Here is a 17489-nt window from a genome sequence, read left to right on the forward strand (position 1 = left end):
TCCCCATCTCCACGTACATGGTGTGCAGACCCCTCCTTCAGGATAACTATCCTTCTCATTGATTCCCCCTTCAGGATAACCATCCTTCTCATTGATCCCCCCTTCAGGATAACCATCCTTCTCATTGATCCCCCCTTCAGGATAACCATCCCTCTCATTGATCCCCTCCAGGATAACTATCCTTCTCATTGATCCCCCCCTCCAGGATAACCATCCCTCTCATTGATCCCCCCTTTGGGATCACCATCCTTCTCATTGACCCCCCCCCCCCCAGGATAACCATCATTCTCATTGATCCCCCCCTCCAGGATAACCATCCTTCTCATTGATCCCCCCTTCAGGATAACCATCCTTCTCATTGATCCCTCCCCCCCCCTTCAGGATAACCATCCTTCTCATTGATCCCCCCTCCAGGATAACCATCCTTCTCATTGATCCCCCCTTCAGGATAACCATCCTTCTCATTGATCCCCCCTTCAGGATAACCATCCCTCTCATTGATCCCCTCCAGGATAACTATCCTTCTCATTGATCCCCCCCTCCAGGATAACCATCCCTCTCATTGATCCCCCCTTTGGGATCACCATCCTTCTCATTGACCCCCCCCCCCCCAGGATAACCATCATTCTCATTGATCCCCCCCTCCAGGATAACCATCCTTCTCATTGATCCCCCCTTCAGGATAACCATCCTTCTCATTGATCCCTCCCTCCCCCCCCCTTCAGGATAACCATCCTTCTCATTGATCCCCCCTCCAGGATAACCATCCTTCTCATTGATCCCCCCTTCAGGATAACCATCCTTCTCATTGATCCCTCCCCCCCCCCCCCTTCAGGATAACCATCCTTCTCATTGATCCCCCCTTCAGGATAACCATCCTTCTCATTGATCCCTCCCCCCCCCCTTCAGGATAACCATCCTTCTCATTGATCCCCCCCTTCAGGATAACCATCCTTCTCATTGATCCCTCCCCCCCCCCCCCCTTCAGGATAGCCATCCTTCTCATTGATTCCCTTCTTCAAGGTAAACTTCAGGGGTGCAATCATAGCACAAGACAAGCCCTGAAAGTCCCATAGACTTGCGTGGGACTTTTAACATGGGCCTTTCCGGCAATACGTCTGATCGCTTGGATTTCTTGGGATGTTTATGAGTATGTTCATACGTACAGTATCCTGTGCAGCATTTGAAGCTAAAGATTTTAATGTAAACTAAATAACTGAACACAGCAGCAGATCTGCCCTAAACCATGCCCCAAACCCTATATCCTGCCACCAGCACCATCACGACAAGTAACCCTTTAACTTTTTGTTGCCTTATCTACAGGTATGAGAAGCTGGCGGAGGAATGCATGAAGTACATTGAGACCGTGAAACAGGCGCACTCGCGGGGTCTCCCTGTGCCGCACTGTCACTACGAGGAGAGGACTGTCAGCATTGTTAAGTGAGTAAGTCTATCACGTGTACTCGTGTAGGTATATCCCGGGGCCTGAGGCACCTACCAACTCTTATCTGTGTCCCCCTGCAGGATATTCCCAGAACTGACCAATTCGGATCTTGTGTTGTATGTGAAAAAAGCAGTGAATTTACCCACAGGTAGGTCCTGTCTGTGCTACAGCTGTCTGTCTTCCTTTTTAGCCTCACTTAACACTAGTGTATATTTTTTCTTTTATAGGTTCATCTCCCAGCGATATGGATACCTATGTGCGCTTTGAGTTTGCTTATCCTAGTCTGGTAAGTGGAGCTTATCTATTTGTCTATCAATCTATCCATCTCATATCTGTCTATCTCATATCTATTTCATATATCTCTATCTATCTCATATGTATCTATCTCATATCTATCTATCTTATATCTATATATCTATTTCATATTTATCTATCTATCTCATATCTATCTATCTCATATCTATCTATTTATCTTATATCTATATATCTATTTCATATTTATCTATCTATCTCATATCTATCTATCTCATATCTATCTATTTATCATCTCATATCTATATCTATCTATCTCATATCTATCTATCTATCTATCTATCTATCTCATATCTATCTATCTGTCTCATATCTATCTATCGATCTCTCATATCTATCTTATATCTATCTATTTCATATCTATCTCATATCTATCTATCTATCCATCTATCTCATATCTATCTATCTATCTCATATCTATCTCATATCTATCTATCTAATATCTATCTATCTCATATCTATCTATCTCATATCTATCTATCTCATATCTATCTATCTCATATCTATCTATCTCATATCTATCTATCTCATATCTATCTATCTCATATCTATCTATCTCATATCTATCTATCTCATATCTCTCTCTCTCATATCTATCTCTCTCTCATATCTATCTCTATATCTCATATCTATCTATCTATCTCATATCTCTATCTATCTCATATCTATCTACCTATATGTCTATCCATACTACTTATTGTTATTTTATTACAGGAGGAAGCACAGAGAGATAAGACCAACGTCCTAAAAGGGACCAACTCTCCAGGTGTGTAGGGGTGACGGGGGGGCACTTAGGGCCAGTTCACACTGAGAAATTCCGCCAGCAGATTCCATTTCCAGCAGCTTTCCATTGCTGTCAATGGGATCCCATCGCGCAGTTCACACTATGGATACTCTGCCGAAAGAATGACCATGTTCCGCGCGGACTGCATTGCTCTCAATGGGGATGCCATCCGCTGCTCTCAGTGTGAACTGGCCCTTACAGGCATATTAAATGTATGTACACTCACGACTTACACTGTTGTGTCTCTAGTGTATAAGGAGAAGTTCAACCTGCAGATAAATCGCAATCACCGCGGCCTGAAGAGGGCGATACAAGCGAAAGGAATCAAGTTTGAAGTCATCCAGAAAGGGTAACTGATGAAGGGGAATGCTGTAGAGCAGTGTTTTGCAAACAGTGTGTCTGCAGCTGTTGCAAAACTACTACTCCCAGCATGCCCGGACAGCCAACGGCTGTCCGGGCATGCTGGGAGTTGTAGTATTGCAACAGCTGGAGACATACTGTTTGCAAAACACTGCTGTAGAGCTGGCAAAATTCAGGGCGGTTTAGTTATACTCAATATTAATACCATGTTCTATCTCTAGGGGGCTCTTCAAATCTGACCGGGTATTGGGAACAGCGCACCTCAAGTTGGAGACTTTAGACAACACTTGTGAGATCCGAGACATCCTGGAGGTGATATTCTATATGTTACTACCTATCTCCACCTTTCATTGACTGATATCCTGTTTCTCACCTCCTCATCATCGTCTCCGTCACTATATCATGTTTTTTCTTTCTAGGTGATGGACGGCCGCAGACCTACAGGGGGCAAATTAGAGGTGTGCGTCCGAATACGGGAGCCCTTCACATCTCAACAACTAAGCAGCAGCACAGAGAAGTGGCTGGTCGTAGAACCCATCAGCCTTCCTCCGGTAAGACTTCTCTTCACTGACTCCTATACACAGTACTCAGAGAAAGAGACTGGCATCTTCTTATTCCACCAATGCCTACTAGGGATCGACCGATTATCGGTTTTGGCCGATATTCACGATTTTGGACGTTATCGGAATTACCATGTCGATAATACGATAATGCTCCGCCCCAACGAACCCCCCCCCCCCCCCTTTAAATTGACTTCTCCTTTAAAGGGAGATGGTGGTGGGGGGCTGACTGCTGGGACCCCCCCCCGCGATCTCTCGTACAGGGCCCGGCTCTCTGGCCCGATAGCGTGTGTGGACCACCGCAGGAAGCGGCGGTCGACGCGCCCTCTCAATAAAGCGCTATGGCAGAGCCGGAGATTAGATTGCCGAAGGCAGTGGTCAACACGCCCCGGGGCCCTGTACGGGAGATCACATGGGGTCTCCGCGGTCGGACCGCCCGCTATCTGAAACTTATCCCCTATCCTTAGGATAGGGGATACGTTTTTCAGGACTAGACCGGTCCTTTAATGGATACTGATGCATACTGATGCCCTCTTCATTTATTTTTTTGTAGCCTCCAGCTTCAAAACCAAAACAACCAACCCACAGTAGATCTTCTTCCGATAGGTGGGTCCAAAGGTTACATGTTTTTTTAAGACTTAAGATATCCTAGTCTTTGTGATGACCCTATAAACTGACTGTTCTGTCTTTCAGCCCCCAGACCCTTCACTGCCTGAGTGTCTTGGTCTTTGAGAAGGAGAAGCTGGAGAAGAAGGTGTGTGTATATATATATATATATATATATATATATATATATATATATATATATATATATATATATATATATATATATACATATATATATATATATATAGTTTCATATCTTCATTTATTGCATTACAGCTGTATAGCTTTTTATGTTCTATCTATATACTCATGTTTTATCTATATACTCATGTTTCATCTATATCTTTGTGCTAGCAGTGTGCTGCTGTATTCTCCTGTTGCTGTATATTTAGCCCAGCAGCCTGCACCTGCAAGCCAGGTTTTTACAATAGTTTGGAATTAATAGTGCTGGCCAACTTATTCTTTGGTTGTGTGTGTGTATATATATATATATATATACAGAACTGGTTCTCATCCGTACTCTCTGATTCCAACCTTTTCTGCTTCTTTTCCAGGTTCTAGCTTACAGGCAGCAGAACCGCGCCCCTCCCAATGACCTCATAGCTCTGCTCAATGATGTCACTCAGCGCAGGGAGCAACAGATGCAGCAGCTACGCCATGGGGGACCCGCCATCCGTGGGGGTGAGAGGCCTCAAGTGCTGTAGATAGCTGAGAGTGTATGAAATGTTATTGTGAACTTTCAGGGACGACTACTTCCAATTTTGACCAAGACTTCTTCTTTTTTTTTTTTTCTTCCTTCTTTCAGAATATGTTCGGCAGCTAGAGCGGTACTTGCAGTTTTACTCCGATTCTGCGCGGCGCCTGGGGCAGGAGGGGAACAGGGTGAGTGTTGCTCAATTGTTTCTAAAAACCCACATACATGATATTTATAGATTTTTAAAAGGAGGTCAATAGACTGCTATGGATCCATACTGTACCTCAGTGTTTAGGATTTTATATGGAGTGGTTTTTTTTTTTTTTTTCTTGTGGTTTCATGGGGAAAAAAAAATTGTGGCTCATAGATATTGTATTATAGAAACTCTTCACATCTCTTGGAAGCGCCTTCTGGTAACACATAGCTACTGAGGGTCTATAACAATGGTCTCCAGATGTTGCAAAACTACAACTCCCAGCATGCCCGGACAGCCGTTGGCTGTCCGGGCATGCCGGGAGTTGTAGTTTTGCAACATCCGGAGGTCTGCAGGTTGGAGACCACTGGTCTATAATGTAGTTCCATTAGGATTCTGTGTGCTGCCATACTGAGTCCATATATGTGGCTTTTCTATGTCCATTTTGTTGTAGAGTTGTACTATATTAGTGACCTAAAAAATGATCAATATTAGGTGTAGTCCCTATGTTAACATAAGGGGAATATACATCCTGCATGCAGCGCCGCAACCCAGCAACCGGTTATGGAATTGGTGAAGTTATAAATGGGTAATCATTTATTTCCATCTTTATAGGAAGCAGCAAAGGAGGCTTTATACAAGAGAAACCTTGTAGGCAACGAGGTGGGTACATAGGGAGAGTTGTCCTTTGTCTGTGGTTCTGATAATATCAGTGGTGACCTGTTCCCTTTCCTCTCATTAGCTGCAGAAAATGTCCAGATGAAGATCTGGAGAATCTTCACCCCAGGAGGCTCTCATCCTTCTCACCCCAGGAGGCTCTCATCCTTCTCACCCCAGGAGGCTCTCATCCTTCTCACCCCAGGAGGCTCTCATCCTTCTCACCCCAGGAGGCTCTCATCCTTCTCACCCCAGGAGGCTCTCACCCTTCTCACCCCAGGAGGCTCTCATCCTTCTCACCCCAGGAGGCTCTCACCCTTCTCACCCCAGGAGGCTCTCACCCTTCTCACCCCAGGAGGCTCTCACCCTTCTCACCCCAGGAGGCTCTCATCCTTCTCACCCCATGAGGCTCTCACCCTTCTCACCCCAGGAGGCTCTCATCCTTCTCACCCCAGGAGGCTCTCATCCTTCTCACCCCAGGAGGCTCTCATCCTTCTCACCCCAGGAGGCTCTCATCCTTCTCACCCCAGGAGGCTCTCATCCTTCTCACCCCAGGAGGCTCTCACCCTTCTCACCCCAGGAGGCTCTCATCCTTCTCACCCCAGGAGGTTCTCATCCTTCTCACCCCAGGAGGCTCTCATCCTTCTCACCCCAGGAGGCTCTCATCCTTCTCACCCCAGGAGGCTCTCATCCTTCTCACCCCAGGAGGCTCTCATCCTTCTCACCCCAGGAGGCTCTCATCCTTCTCACCCCAGGAGGCTCTCGCCCTACTCATCCCAGGAGGCTCTCGCCCTACTCATCCCAGGAGACTCTTGTCCAAGAATACTTTCACCCTACTCATCCCAGGAGATTTCCACCTTCTTATCCCCGGTGACTTTCACCCTTCTCATCCCAGGAGTCATTCACACTTCTCATCCCAGAAGGCCCTTGTCCAAGGAGGCTCTCACCCTACTCATCCCAGGAGGTTTTTACCTTCTTATCCCCGGTGACTTACACCCTTCTCATCCCAGAAGACCCTTCGCTAGGATACTTTCCCCCTACTCATCCCAGGAGGTTCTCTACTTCTGATCCCAGAAGACCCTTGTTCTCACCCTTCTCCTCGCAGCAGACCCTTGTCCCAGGAGGCTTTCACCCTTCTCATCCCAGGAGACCCTTCTTATCCCAGGAGGCCCGTGTCCCAAGAAAACCATTTTAGATGTTTACATACCCCCCTTCCCCCCCCCCCCCCCCCCACATGCAGTCCCATAGAAGTTGGGGGACCAGTGCCTTAAATTCTCTTAGCACACTACATTGGCGCGCCGCCATCATCCTGTGACAATCAGACCTTCCCAGCACTTTTCTAAACGCTCGCCTACACTGACGCACTAGCAGTGAACCAGCAGCGAGTGTGCAGAGTGGTGTGAGCGTGCATCCTCGTGCACTCCTGATGGCGTACCGCTACATCTGTCTGTACCGTGTTCTTCCACGCTACATTATACCTGTGTGAGCGTTCATTCTCATCTGTCCGTGAGCTTTTATGTGTAAAAAAGGATATTAATCCTACTGTAGATCATCTAGCTGCTGCTAAGGATAGTAATAAAAACATAAAACAATATGGCAGCTTTCATTTCATCATCATCATCATCATCCATTGTCCTCATCATTGTTGTATTAATGTGTAGGACTCGCATCCTTCTGTGTCATGTTCGCTGAGTGCAGGGTATTGGGCGGCACATTCACAAGCTACCTCAGGGGGGCGCACAAAGGTTCCTGTCACATTATAGAATCGTGTTTCCCAACCGAGGTGCCTCCAGCTGTTGCAAAACTACAACTCCCAGCATGCCCGGACAGCCTTCGGCTGTCCGGGCATGCTGGGAGTTGTAGTTTTGTAACAGCTGGAGGCACCCCGGTTGGAAAACACTGCTATAGGATCTTAAAGGGGTACTCTGGTGGAATACATTTTTTTTTTTTTTTTTTAAATCAACTGGTGCCAGAAAGTTAAACAGATTTGTAATTTACTTCTATTTAAAAATATTAATCCTTCCAGTACTTATCAGCTGCTGTATACTACAGAGAAAGTTCATTTATTTTTTGGATTTCTTTCCGGTCTGACCACAGTGCTCTCTGCCGACACCTCTGTCCATGTCAGGAACTGTCCAGAGTAGGAGCAAATCCCCATAGCAAACCTCTCCTGCTCTGGACAGTTCCTGACATGGACAGGGGTGTCAGCAGAGAGCACTGTGGTCAGACAGAAAAGAAATTCAAAAAGAAAAGAACTTCCTCTGTATTTTACAGCAGCTGATAAGTACTGGAAGGATTAAGGATTACTGTGGTCAGACAGAAAGGAAATTCAAAAAGCAAAAAAAAACTTCCTGTGGAGCATACAGCATCTGATAAGTACTGGAAGGATTAAGATTTTTTTTTTTTTTTATAGAAGTCATTTACAAATCTGTTTTAACTTTCTGGCACCAGTTGATAAAAAAAAAAAAATGTTCTCCACCGGAGTACCCCTTTAAAGGGGTACTCCGCCCCTAGACATCTTATCCCCTATCCAAAGGATAGGGGATAAGATGTCAGATCGCCGGGGGTCCCGCTGCTGGGGACCCCGGGGATCGCCCCTCGTGACGTCACGGCCCGCCCCCGTCAATACAAGTCTATGGGAGGGGGCGTGGCGGTCGTCACGCCCCCTGCCATAGACTTGCATTAAGGGGACGGGCCGTGATGTCATGAGGGGCGGAGCCATGACGTCAGGCTGCTCCGGCCCCTGTATCGCCCGTCATTACGCACAGAGCGAACTCGCTCTGTGCAGTAATGATGGTGGGGTGCCACAGCAGCGATCCCCGGGGTCCCCAGAAGCGGGACCGCGGTGATCTAACATCTTATCCCCTATCCTTTTGGTAGGGGATAAGATGCCAGGGGCGGAGTACCCCTTTTAAGGCATGTGTGTGTTTACAAAACTAAAATGTCTGGGCATGCTGGGAGTTGTAGTCTTGTAACAGCACACACTGTTCTCGAAGAATTGCGTACATATAAAATATGCAGCGGGTAACATAAATAGCAATGTACATGCAGGGCAGTCTGTATCCTCTCACAAGGGCATGCCCACAACAGCTGTACCAGTACGCCCTCACCCGTCACACCTACTGATCCGCCTCAAAGGAGGCAATGTATGGCAGAGAAGAACCCTAGTGCCCTGCAAGTTCTCACCTATAGGTGGCACTAGTCAGGAGGCCTATATGTTTTTTGCATCCCTCTTCAAAACAACATGGCTTCTCCTCACTTTGGTGACATCGCTGGTTTCCAGTAGAGATTTTAGGCGGCTTTCACGATAAGCGTCACTTTAACCAATAAACGTCTTTCTCTTGTCTCTGTTGTGTGGCTGAGGAGCAACAAACAGTTTACTGTAAGTCGAGAACATGGCTGCCGCTGCTTCGTGACAAGTACTATCGCTACAAATACTATGCATTGTGTAGTCACTGTATATGCGACGATCAGCACATTAAATAAATACTATATATATATATATGACTTGGCGTATGAATTGTTTACTAGAGAGAAGGTAGGCGGCCATTTTATATAAAATAAATGAATAAAAATATAAATGTGTGTGTGTATATATATATTAATATTAACATACAGGGTGGGCCAATTATATGGATACACCTTAATAAAATGGGAATGGTTGATGATATTAACTTCCTGTTTGTGGCACATTAGTTTATGTGAGGGGGAAACTTTTCAAGATGGGTGGGGACCATGGCGGCCATTTTGAAGTCGGACATTTTGAATCCAATTTTTGTTTTTTCAATAGGAAGAGTGTCATGTGACACATCAAACTTATTGGGAATTTCACAAGAAAAACAATGATGTTCTTGGTTTTAGCGTAACTTTATTCTTTCATGAGTTATTTACAAGTTTCTGACCACTTATAAAATGTGTTCAATGTGCTGCCCATTGTGTTGGATTGTCAATGCAACCCTCTTCTCTATATACTACTATATACTACTATATGCACCGCAGGAGAAATGCTAGCACAGGCTTCCAGTATCCGTATACACTGCTATATACTACTATATACACCGCAGGAGAAATGCCAGCACAGGCTTCCAGTATCCGTATACACTGCTATATACTACTATATACACAGCAGGAGAAATGCTAGCACAGGCTTCCAGTATCTGTATACACGGATACTGGAAGCCTGTGCTAGCATTTCTCCTGCGGTGTATATAGTAGTATATAGCAGTGTATACGGATACTGGAAGCCTGTGCTAGCATTTCTCCTGCGGTGTATATAGTAGTATATAGCAGTATATAGAGAAGAGGGTTGCATTGACAATCCAACACAATGGGCAGCACATTGAACACATTTTATAAGTGGTCAGAAACTTGTAAATAACTCATGAAAGAATAAAGTTATGCTAAAACCAAGCACATCATTGTTTTTCTTGTGAAATTCCCAATAAGTTTGATGTGTCACATGACCCTCTTCCTATTGAAAAAAACAAATGTGGAATTCAAAATGGCCGACTTCAAAATGGCCACCATGGTCACCACCCATCTTAAAAAGTTTCCCTCCTCAGTTAATATCCCCAACCATTCCCATTTTATTAAGGTGTATCCAAATAAATGGCCCACCCTGTAGAATATGACTTGGCGTATGAACTGTTCACTAGAGAGAAGGATATCTATAAATGTGTGTGTGTGTGTGTGTGTGTATATATATATATATATATATATATATATATATATATATATATATATATATGACTTGGTGTATGAACTGTTCATGTGTATGAACAAGTCATGCACGACGCTCGTAGGCTGCCATTATATATATATGTGTGTGATTGTTGCAAAACTACAACTCCTAGCATGCCCAAACAGACTTTGGCTGTCCAGGTATCCTGGGAGTTGTAGTTTTGCAAACTGCTGGAGATACACTGTTTAGAAAACACTGCTCTAAGGGTTAAAGGGGTCATCCAGGATTAGAAAAAACATAGCTACTTTCTATAAGAAGCAGCACCGCTGTTGTCCTCTGTTGTGTATGGTATGACAATTCAGCTCCATTCACTTCCAACAGAACTGAGCTGCAATACCGCACACAACCTGAGGACAAAAGTGGCGCTGCTTCTTGAAGAAAGAATCTGTGATTTTTTTTAATCCGGAATAAACTCCTTAACCCTTAGAGCAGAGTTTTCCAAACCTGTATGCCAATGTTGCAAAACTACAACTCCCAGCATGCCCGGACAGCCGAAGGCACCCTGGTTGGCAAACACTGCCTTACTGGATCAGTCCCTCCTGTAGAGTTGACGCCCAACACACCCTATATAAAACCTGTTTACAGAATCGTCATGTTACCTATAGGTGACTCAGATGGAATACAGCCCAGTTCTAGAATCGGGTCACTACACCCTCTAGACCAGTGTTTCCCAACTAGGGTGCCTCCAGATGTTGCAAAAATACAACTCCCAGCATGCACTGAGAGACTGTACATGCTTGGGAGTTCTAGTTTTGCAACAGCTGGAGGCACACTGGTTGTGAAACACTGAGTTAAGTAACAAACTCTCAGTGTTTCGCAACCAATGTGCCTCGAGCTTTTGCATAACTACAACTCCCAGCATGTATGGTCTGTCAGTACATGCTAGGAGTTGTAGTTTTGCAACAGCTGAAGGTCCCCCCCGTCCCCCCCATGTGGATGTACAGGGTAGATTCACACGGGTGGATTTACAGCAAGTTTTCTGCTGCAAGTTTGAGATGAGGCAAATTTTCCGTCACAGCTCAAAATCCCAGCGAGAAACTCACTATAAACCTGCCAGTGCAAATGTACCCTAAAAACACTACAGTACACAAAATAAATACACTATACATACCTTTACACAGTCCCCATCCTCCCCCCCCTCCCCCCCCCCCTCAAAAAAAAATAACGTCTTGTACGGCACTGTTTCCAAAACGGAGCCTACAGCTGTTGAAATACAACTCCCAGTATTGCCGGACAGCCACTGACTGTCCAGGCATGCTAGGAGTTTTGCAACAGCTGGAGACACCCCGTTTGGGAAACACTGCCGTGGGGTATTTTTGTGGCGGATTCAAATCTCCAAATTAGGCATCAAATGCGCATGGCACTCTCTCGCTTTGGAGCCCTGTCATATTTCAAGAAAACAGTTTAGGTCCACATATGGGGTATCTCCGTACTCCGAAATTGCGTTACAAATTTTGGGGGGCTTTTTCTACTTTTACCCCTTATGAAAAGGTAAAGTTGGGGTCTACACCAGCATGTTAGTACAGAACTAACTTTTGATTTTACAGCTGATTCTGACATAAACGCAAAACAATAAATACCCAGAGGTGACCCCATTTTGGAAACTAAACCCCTCACGGAATACAACAAGGGGTATAGTGAGCCTTAACACCCCACATGTGTTTGACGAATTTTTGTTAAAGTTGGATGTGAAAATGAAAAAAAAGAAAATAAATTCACTAAAATGCTGGTGTTACACTTGATTTTTCATTTCACAAGGGAGAATAAGCCCCCCCAAAATTTGTAGCCCCATTTCTTCTGAGTAAGAACATACCCCATATGTGGATGTAAAGTGCTCTGTGGGCGCACTACAATGCTCAGAAGAGAAGGAGCGCCATTGGGCTTTTGGAGAGAGAATGTGTTCGAAATTGAAGGCCACATGTGTTTACAAAGCCCCCATAGTGCCAGAACAGTGGACCCCCCCACGTGTGACACCATTTTGGAAACTACACCCCTCACGTAATGTAATAAGGGGTGCAGTGAGCATCTACGCCCCACAGGTGTCTGACAGGTTTTTGGAACAGTGGTCCGTGAAAATGAAAAATAAAATTTTTCATTTGCACAGCCCACTGTTCCAAAGATCTGTCAAACACCAATGGGGTGTAAATGTTCACTGCACCCCTTATTACATTACGTGAGGGGTGTAGTTTCCAAAATGGGGTCATGTGGGGGGGGGTCCACTGTTCTGGCAATATGGGGACATTGTAAATGCACATGGCCTCCCACTTCTATTCCAACCAAATTTTCCCACCAAAAGCTCAATGGCACTCCTTCTCTTCTGAGCATTGTAGTTCGCCCGCAGAGCACTTGATGTCTACACATCGGGTATTTCCGTACTCAGAAGAAATGAGGTTACAAATTTTGGGGGGCATTTTCTCCTATAATCCCTTGTTAAAATTAAAAATTTGAGGGTAAACTAGCATTTTAGTGAAAAGAAAAAAATGTATTTACACATCCGACTTTGACGAAAAGTCATCAAACAACTGTGGGGTGTTAAGGCTCACTGGACCCCTTGTTACGTTCCTTGAGGGGTGTAGTTTCCAAAATAGTTTGCCATGTTTTTTTTTTCTTTTTTGCTGTTCTGGCACCATAGGGGCTTCCTAAATGTGACATGCCCCCAAAAACCATTTCAGAAAAACTCACTCTCCAAAATCAAGTGCATACACAGAGCACTTGACATACACATGAGGTATTTCCTTACTCGAGAGAAATTGGGTTACAAATTTTGGGGGGCTCTTTCTCCTTTTACCCCTTGTAAAATTTCAAAAACTGGGTCTACAAGACCATGCGAGTGTAAAAAATGAAAATTTTGAATTTTCTCCTTCACTTTTCTGCTATTCCTGTGAAACACCTAAAGGGTTAACACACTTTCTGAATGTCATTTTGAATACTTTGGGGGGGGGGGGGGGTTATACTGGGGTCATTTATGGGGTATTTCTAATATGAAGACCCCTCAAATCCACTTCAAAACTGAACTGGTCCCTGAAAAATTCCGATTTTTTAAATTTTGTGAAAAATTGGAGATTTTCCTACTCTAGGTGACGGAAAATATGGATTTTATGAAAGACAGGAGGCTCGCAATGCAATTCTTTCTTTACTGTTAAAACACATAGCAGTAACATTTAAACATATATTTGAAAAGAAAAAACTTGTTCACACAGGTGTAACATCACAGGTAGTGCAACCAAGAATGCTAGGTATGGACTAGCCAATAGTAGCCCAGGCCAGTCTATATAGTGTCTTGTCAGGTAAAATTATCCCTCTTTGTTTACATTAATAAATCCAAAATATAACAAGTCCAATCAACTTGAAGAAACATGAATCAACTGGAACGTAGAACAGTATGAAGACTTGAGAATGGAAGATCAGCGATGAAGTTGTAGAAACATTTGACTGACGAATGAAGCCAGAATCCAGTAGACGTAGAAATAAAATAGGTAAGTCCATGCTGCTTGATGGTTAGTAAGCTGAAAATGGAGAAAAAACACATATTAGAGGGTTGGGTAGGGAGGGATAATGCTCGCCTCCTGTCTTTCATAAAATCCATATTTTCCGTCACCTAGAGTAGGAAAATCTCCAATTTTTTATCAAGACAGGAGGCTCGCATTGCAAGTATAAAGCTAAATCATAAAGTACACACGTTATATACATAATATTATACAAGATTCATAGAAACATGAGGATCAGGTCTAAAGTAAAACATTTTAAATGTAGATTCCGACGACCAATTTGCTGCCTTGAGAAGATCTGTCAATGAACCTCCTGATTGGATAAATTTAGTGGATACGGCACCTCTAGAAGAATGGGCGCCAAATAGAGAGATATCTATATTAGCTAAGGCCATGCACTGTCTGACCCATCTAGCTAAAGTAGCAGAAGAGAGTGGTAAGTGAGGCTTACAATAAGATATAAGTAGCTGGGATGAGGATGAATTTCGGATGTCCTTGGTTTTGGATTTATAAGATTTCAAACATTGGACTACATACGATTTCTCATTATGAGGAAAAGCAGGATAGAAGACTTGATGTAAGTTTGTTTTAGTACGTCTAAATACGGAAAATAAAACTCCTTGAGGAGAATATTGTTTACGAGATATGTCCAGAGCTTTAACGTCTGAGACTCTTTGTTATAGAAATAAGACATAGAAGGCAGGTAAGTTTGAACGATAACATTTTAAGGGATAGATTGTCATTGTCTTCCCAAGATGAAAAAAGATCAAGTATTAGATTGACATCCCAAGTAGAGGTATATTTGGGCTGAGGTGGACGCTTAAAACGAATACCCTTCAACAATTTGCATACCATGGGATGTTTACCAATAGGGATAGAATCGACAGGAGAATGATAGAAGGAAATAGTAGAGCGATAAAGATTCAAGGTACGGTATGCCTTGCCGGAATCGAAAGAAGCTGACAGATAGTTCAGGATGTGGGGGATAGAGGAATGAACGGGATCCAGATTCCGTTGACTGCACCAATCAGCCCAAAGTTTCCAGGCTGATCGGTAAGCAGTTCTGGTACCCGGAGCCTAGGCTTCTACCAATATGTTTCTAGTTGATTGAGAAATCTCTGAGTCAAAGGAATCTGACCTGAGATTAACCATGCAACCAGAGGGAGCTGTTGAGATAAGATCAAAGGATGGGAGTTCTGTAGTGGGTCCAAGAGTATCAGAGGGTGAGAAGGAAGGATCCTGGGAAAGTCTATTAGCATCCTGACAACATGGGGGAACCAAGATTGGGATGTCCACCATGGAGTAATTAAGACTAATGTTGTCTCTTAAAGTGAAGCTTGCAGGAGTACTCTGGGGATTAACCTGAAAGGGGAAAAGGCATAGAGAATTTGGTTTGGCCAAGGTTGAAGAAAAGCATCCACTCCCAGAGCTAGGGGATCTGGACGCCAACTGAAAAAGAGAGGTAGTTGGTGATTGAGACGTGAGGCAAAAAGGTCTAAGTGTAGAGGACCCCAGGAAAGATTGATCTGCTGAAAGAGTGTAGGATCTAGTTTCCAGTCGCTGGAGTCTGTGAGATATCTGGAGTTCCAGTCTGCTACAGTGTTGGAAAGGCCTGGAAGATATTCTGCTCTCAGAGATATGTTTCTGTCTAAACAGAAATGCCAAAGTTTCTTGGCAATGTTGGCAAGAGTCTTTGAATTCGTCCCTCCTAGGCGATTGATGTATTGGACAGCAGAAATGTTGTCCAACCGCAAGAGGATGCAGCAATCTGAAGAGTTGTTTTGCAAAACTCTGAAGTGCAAAAAAGCCTGCTAAAAGTTCCAGGCAGTTGATATGTAAAGTAGTTTCTGCAGGGGACCATTTGCCTCCTGTTGATGATTGACCACATCGGGTTGCCCAACCTATCAGGCTGGCATCCAATTCCATGATCAGATCCGGTTTGGAATGAAAAATTGCTTTTCCATTCCATTCCTGAATGTGTCGAAGCCACAAATAAGTTCCTCTTTGGCTTCTGCACACAGAGTAATTTCGTCTGAATATTGTAATCCTTCTCTGAGGTGTTTGATCTTTAGACGTTGAAGCGCTCTGTAATGTAATGGGGCCAGGAAGATTGCCTGAATTGAAGCTGAGAGCAGACCCACAATGCGAGCTATGGAATGTAATGATATGAGATTCTTGTTCAATATTGAATGAATCTCCCTCCTGATGGTTTTTAATTTTTGGAGGGGAGACTCAACAGAGTTGTATGAGTATTGATGACAAAACCTAGGAATTCCAGTTCCTTTGTAGGGACTAGAATGGACTTGTCGTAATTGATAAGAAATCCCAGGAAATTTAGGAGGGAAATTGTCCAATTCATGTGACGATAAGCCACTGAAAGGGAGTTGGCCATAATGAGGATGTCCTCCAGATAAATGATGAGTCGGACTCCTCGAGAACGTAGAGTGGAAATCACGGGCTTCATTAATTTGGTGAAGCACCATGGGGCGGAAGATAGGCCAAAAGGAAGACAACTGAATTGCTATTTGGTGTTGTTTCATATAAATTGAAGACATTTTTGAGGAAGGATGGATGGGAACTGTCAGATAGGCATCTTTGAGATCTATCCTTACCAGCCAATCGTCTGGCAACAGTAGATCTCTCAACAGATGAATGCCTTCCATCTTGAAGTGTTGATATCGGACAAAGTTGTTCAAAGTCTTTAAATTGATGACAGGTCTGAAGCCTCCGTCTTTTTTCTTTACAAGGAAAAGATTGCTGATGAAACCTGTCGAATTCATTGGAACCTGAAAAATGGCTTTTTTGGAAAAGAGTTCTAGTATCTCCGATTCCACAAGATTTTGATCTGGTTTGGAAAATTGAATCGGGTGAGGAAGGAGATCCTGAAAAGGAAGATAGACAAATTCTATTTGGTAACCTTTCACTGTATTTAATATCCATTGGTCTGAGGATATTGCTTGCCAATTTTGGAAAAAATGTAGGAGACGTCCTCCTACTGGAAGATGGGAAAAAATTGGAAACGGGTATCTTACCTGAAGGTCTGGAACGGTTGACACCCCTTTGTCCTCGAGTCCTCCATGGGCATCCACGATACGGGAAGAAGGGGTTAGGTTGGGGTGTAGGGACAGGGAAGGAGCTCCTGTCTTGGTGCAAGGGGCCTCTATGTTGACTTCTATACTGGGCACGGCCGGAAAAACGGCCCCTGCTTCTTCCGGCCCTGGCAAAAACCTTGTTGGACAAAACCTTTTTTATAGAGTTCTGTGCCTTATCCAGGGAGGAAAATAATCCAACATATTTGGAAATTTCTTTAATAAATTGATCCCCAAATAATAAACTATCGTTGGGATTGGCAGACTCAGAAGGGGCTAAATGTGATAATTGTGGGTCTAATTTCATTAGAACAGCTCTTCTCCTCTCTGTGCAGAGGGCCTGATTTACATTCCCAAATATGCACATAGTGCGTTGGGTCCAGCCTCTCATAGTTTCGACATCGAGAGGAGTGCCAGAAATAGCTGCGTTTTCAGTGAGGTCCAGCATTTTAGCAATGGGACCTAACAGATCCAATAATCTGTCCTGACACAGCTTAAAGCTGCGATCTATACCCTTCTTAGGGTTTTTCCCAGACTTTTGTAAATATCTGACAATTATGG

The 17489-nt window shown here is 44.0% G+C and overlaps 1 protein-coding gene across 2 annotated transcripts in view; it reads left to right on the plus strand.

Moving 5' to 3' along the window:
• The window catches only part of CC2D1A (coiled-coil and C2 domain containing 1A), a 47079-nt gene extending 41225 nt beyond the window's left edge, over nt 1-5854 (plus strand). For both annotated transcript variants that reach the window (XM_056570261.1, XM_056570260.1), the window contains 13 exons: nt 1324-1440; nt 1525-1592; nt 1672-1730; nt 2471-2522; nt 2790-2889; nt 3122-3212; nt 3320-3451; nt 4014-4066; nt 4154-4214; nt 4621-4747; nt 4872-4948; nt 5569-5616; nt 5696-5854. In XM_056570261.1, the coding sequence (XP_056426236.1) occupies nt 1324-1440; nt 1525-1592; nt 1672-1730; nt 2471-2522; nt 2790-2889; nt 3122-3212; nt 3320-3451; nt 4014-4066; nt 4154-4214; nt 4621-4747; nt 4872-4948; nt 5569-5616; nt 5696-5716 (1006 nt within the window). In that variant the 3' untranslated portion in view covers nt 5717-5854. The remainder of the gene's footprint in view (nt 1-1323; nt 1441-1524; nt 1593-1671; nt 1731-2470; nt 2523-2789; nt 2890-3121; nt 3213-3319; nt 3452-4013; nt 4067-4153; nt 4215-4620; nt 4748-4871; nt 4949-5568; nt 5617-5695) is intronic.
• Nucleotides 5855-17489: the final 11635 nt, after the last annotated feature.

The sequence above is a fragment of the Hyla sarda genome, chromosome 4 (genome assembly GCF_029499605.1).
Source record: "Hyla sarda isolate aHylSar1 chromosome 4, aHylSar1.hap1, whole genome shotgun sequence".
NCBI lineage: Eukaryota > Metazoa > Chordata > Amphibia > Anura > Hylidae > Hyla > Hyla sarda.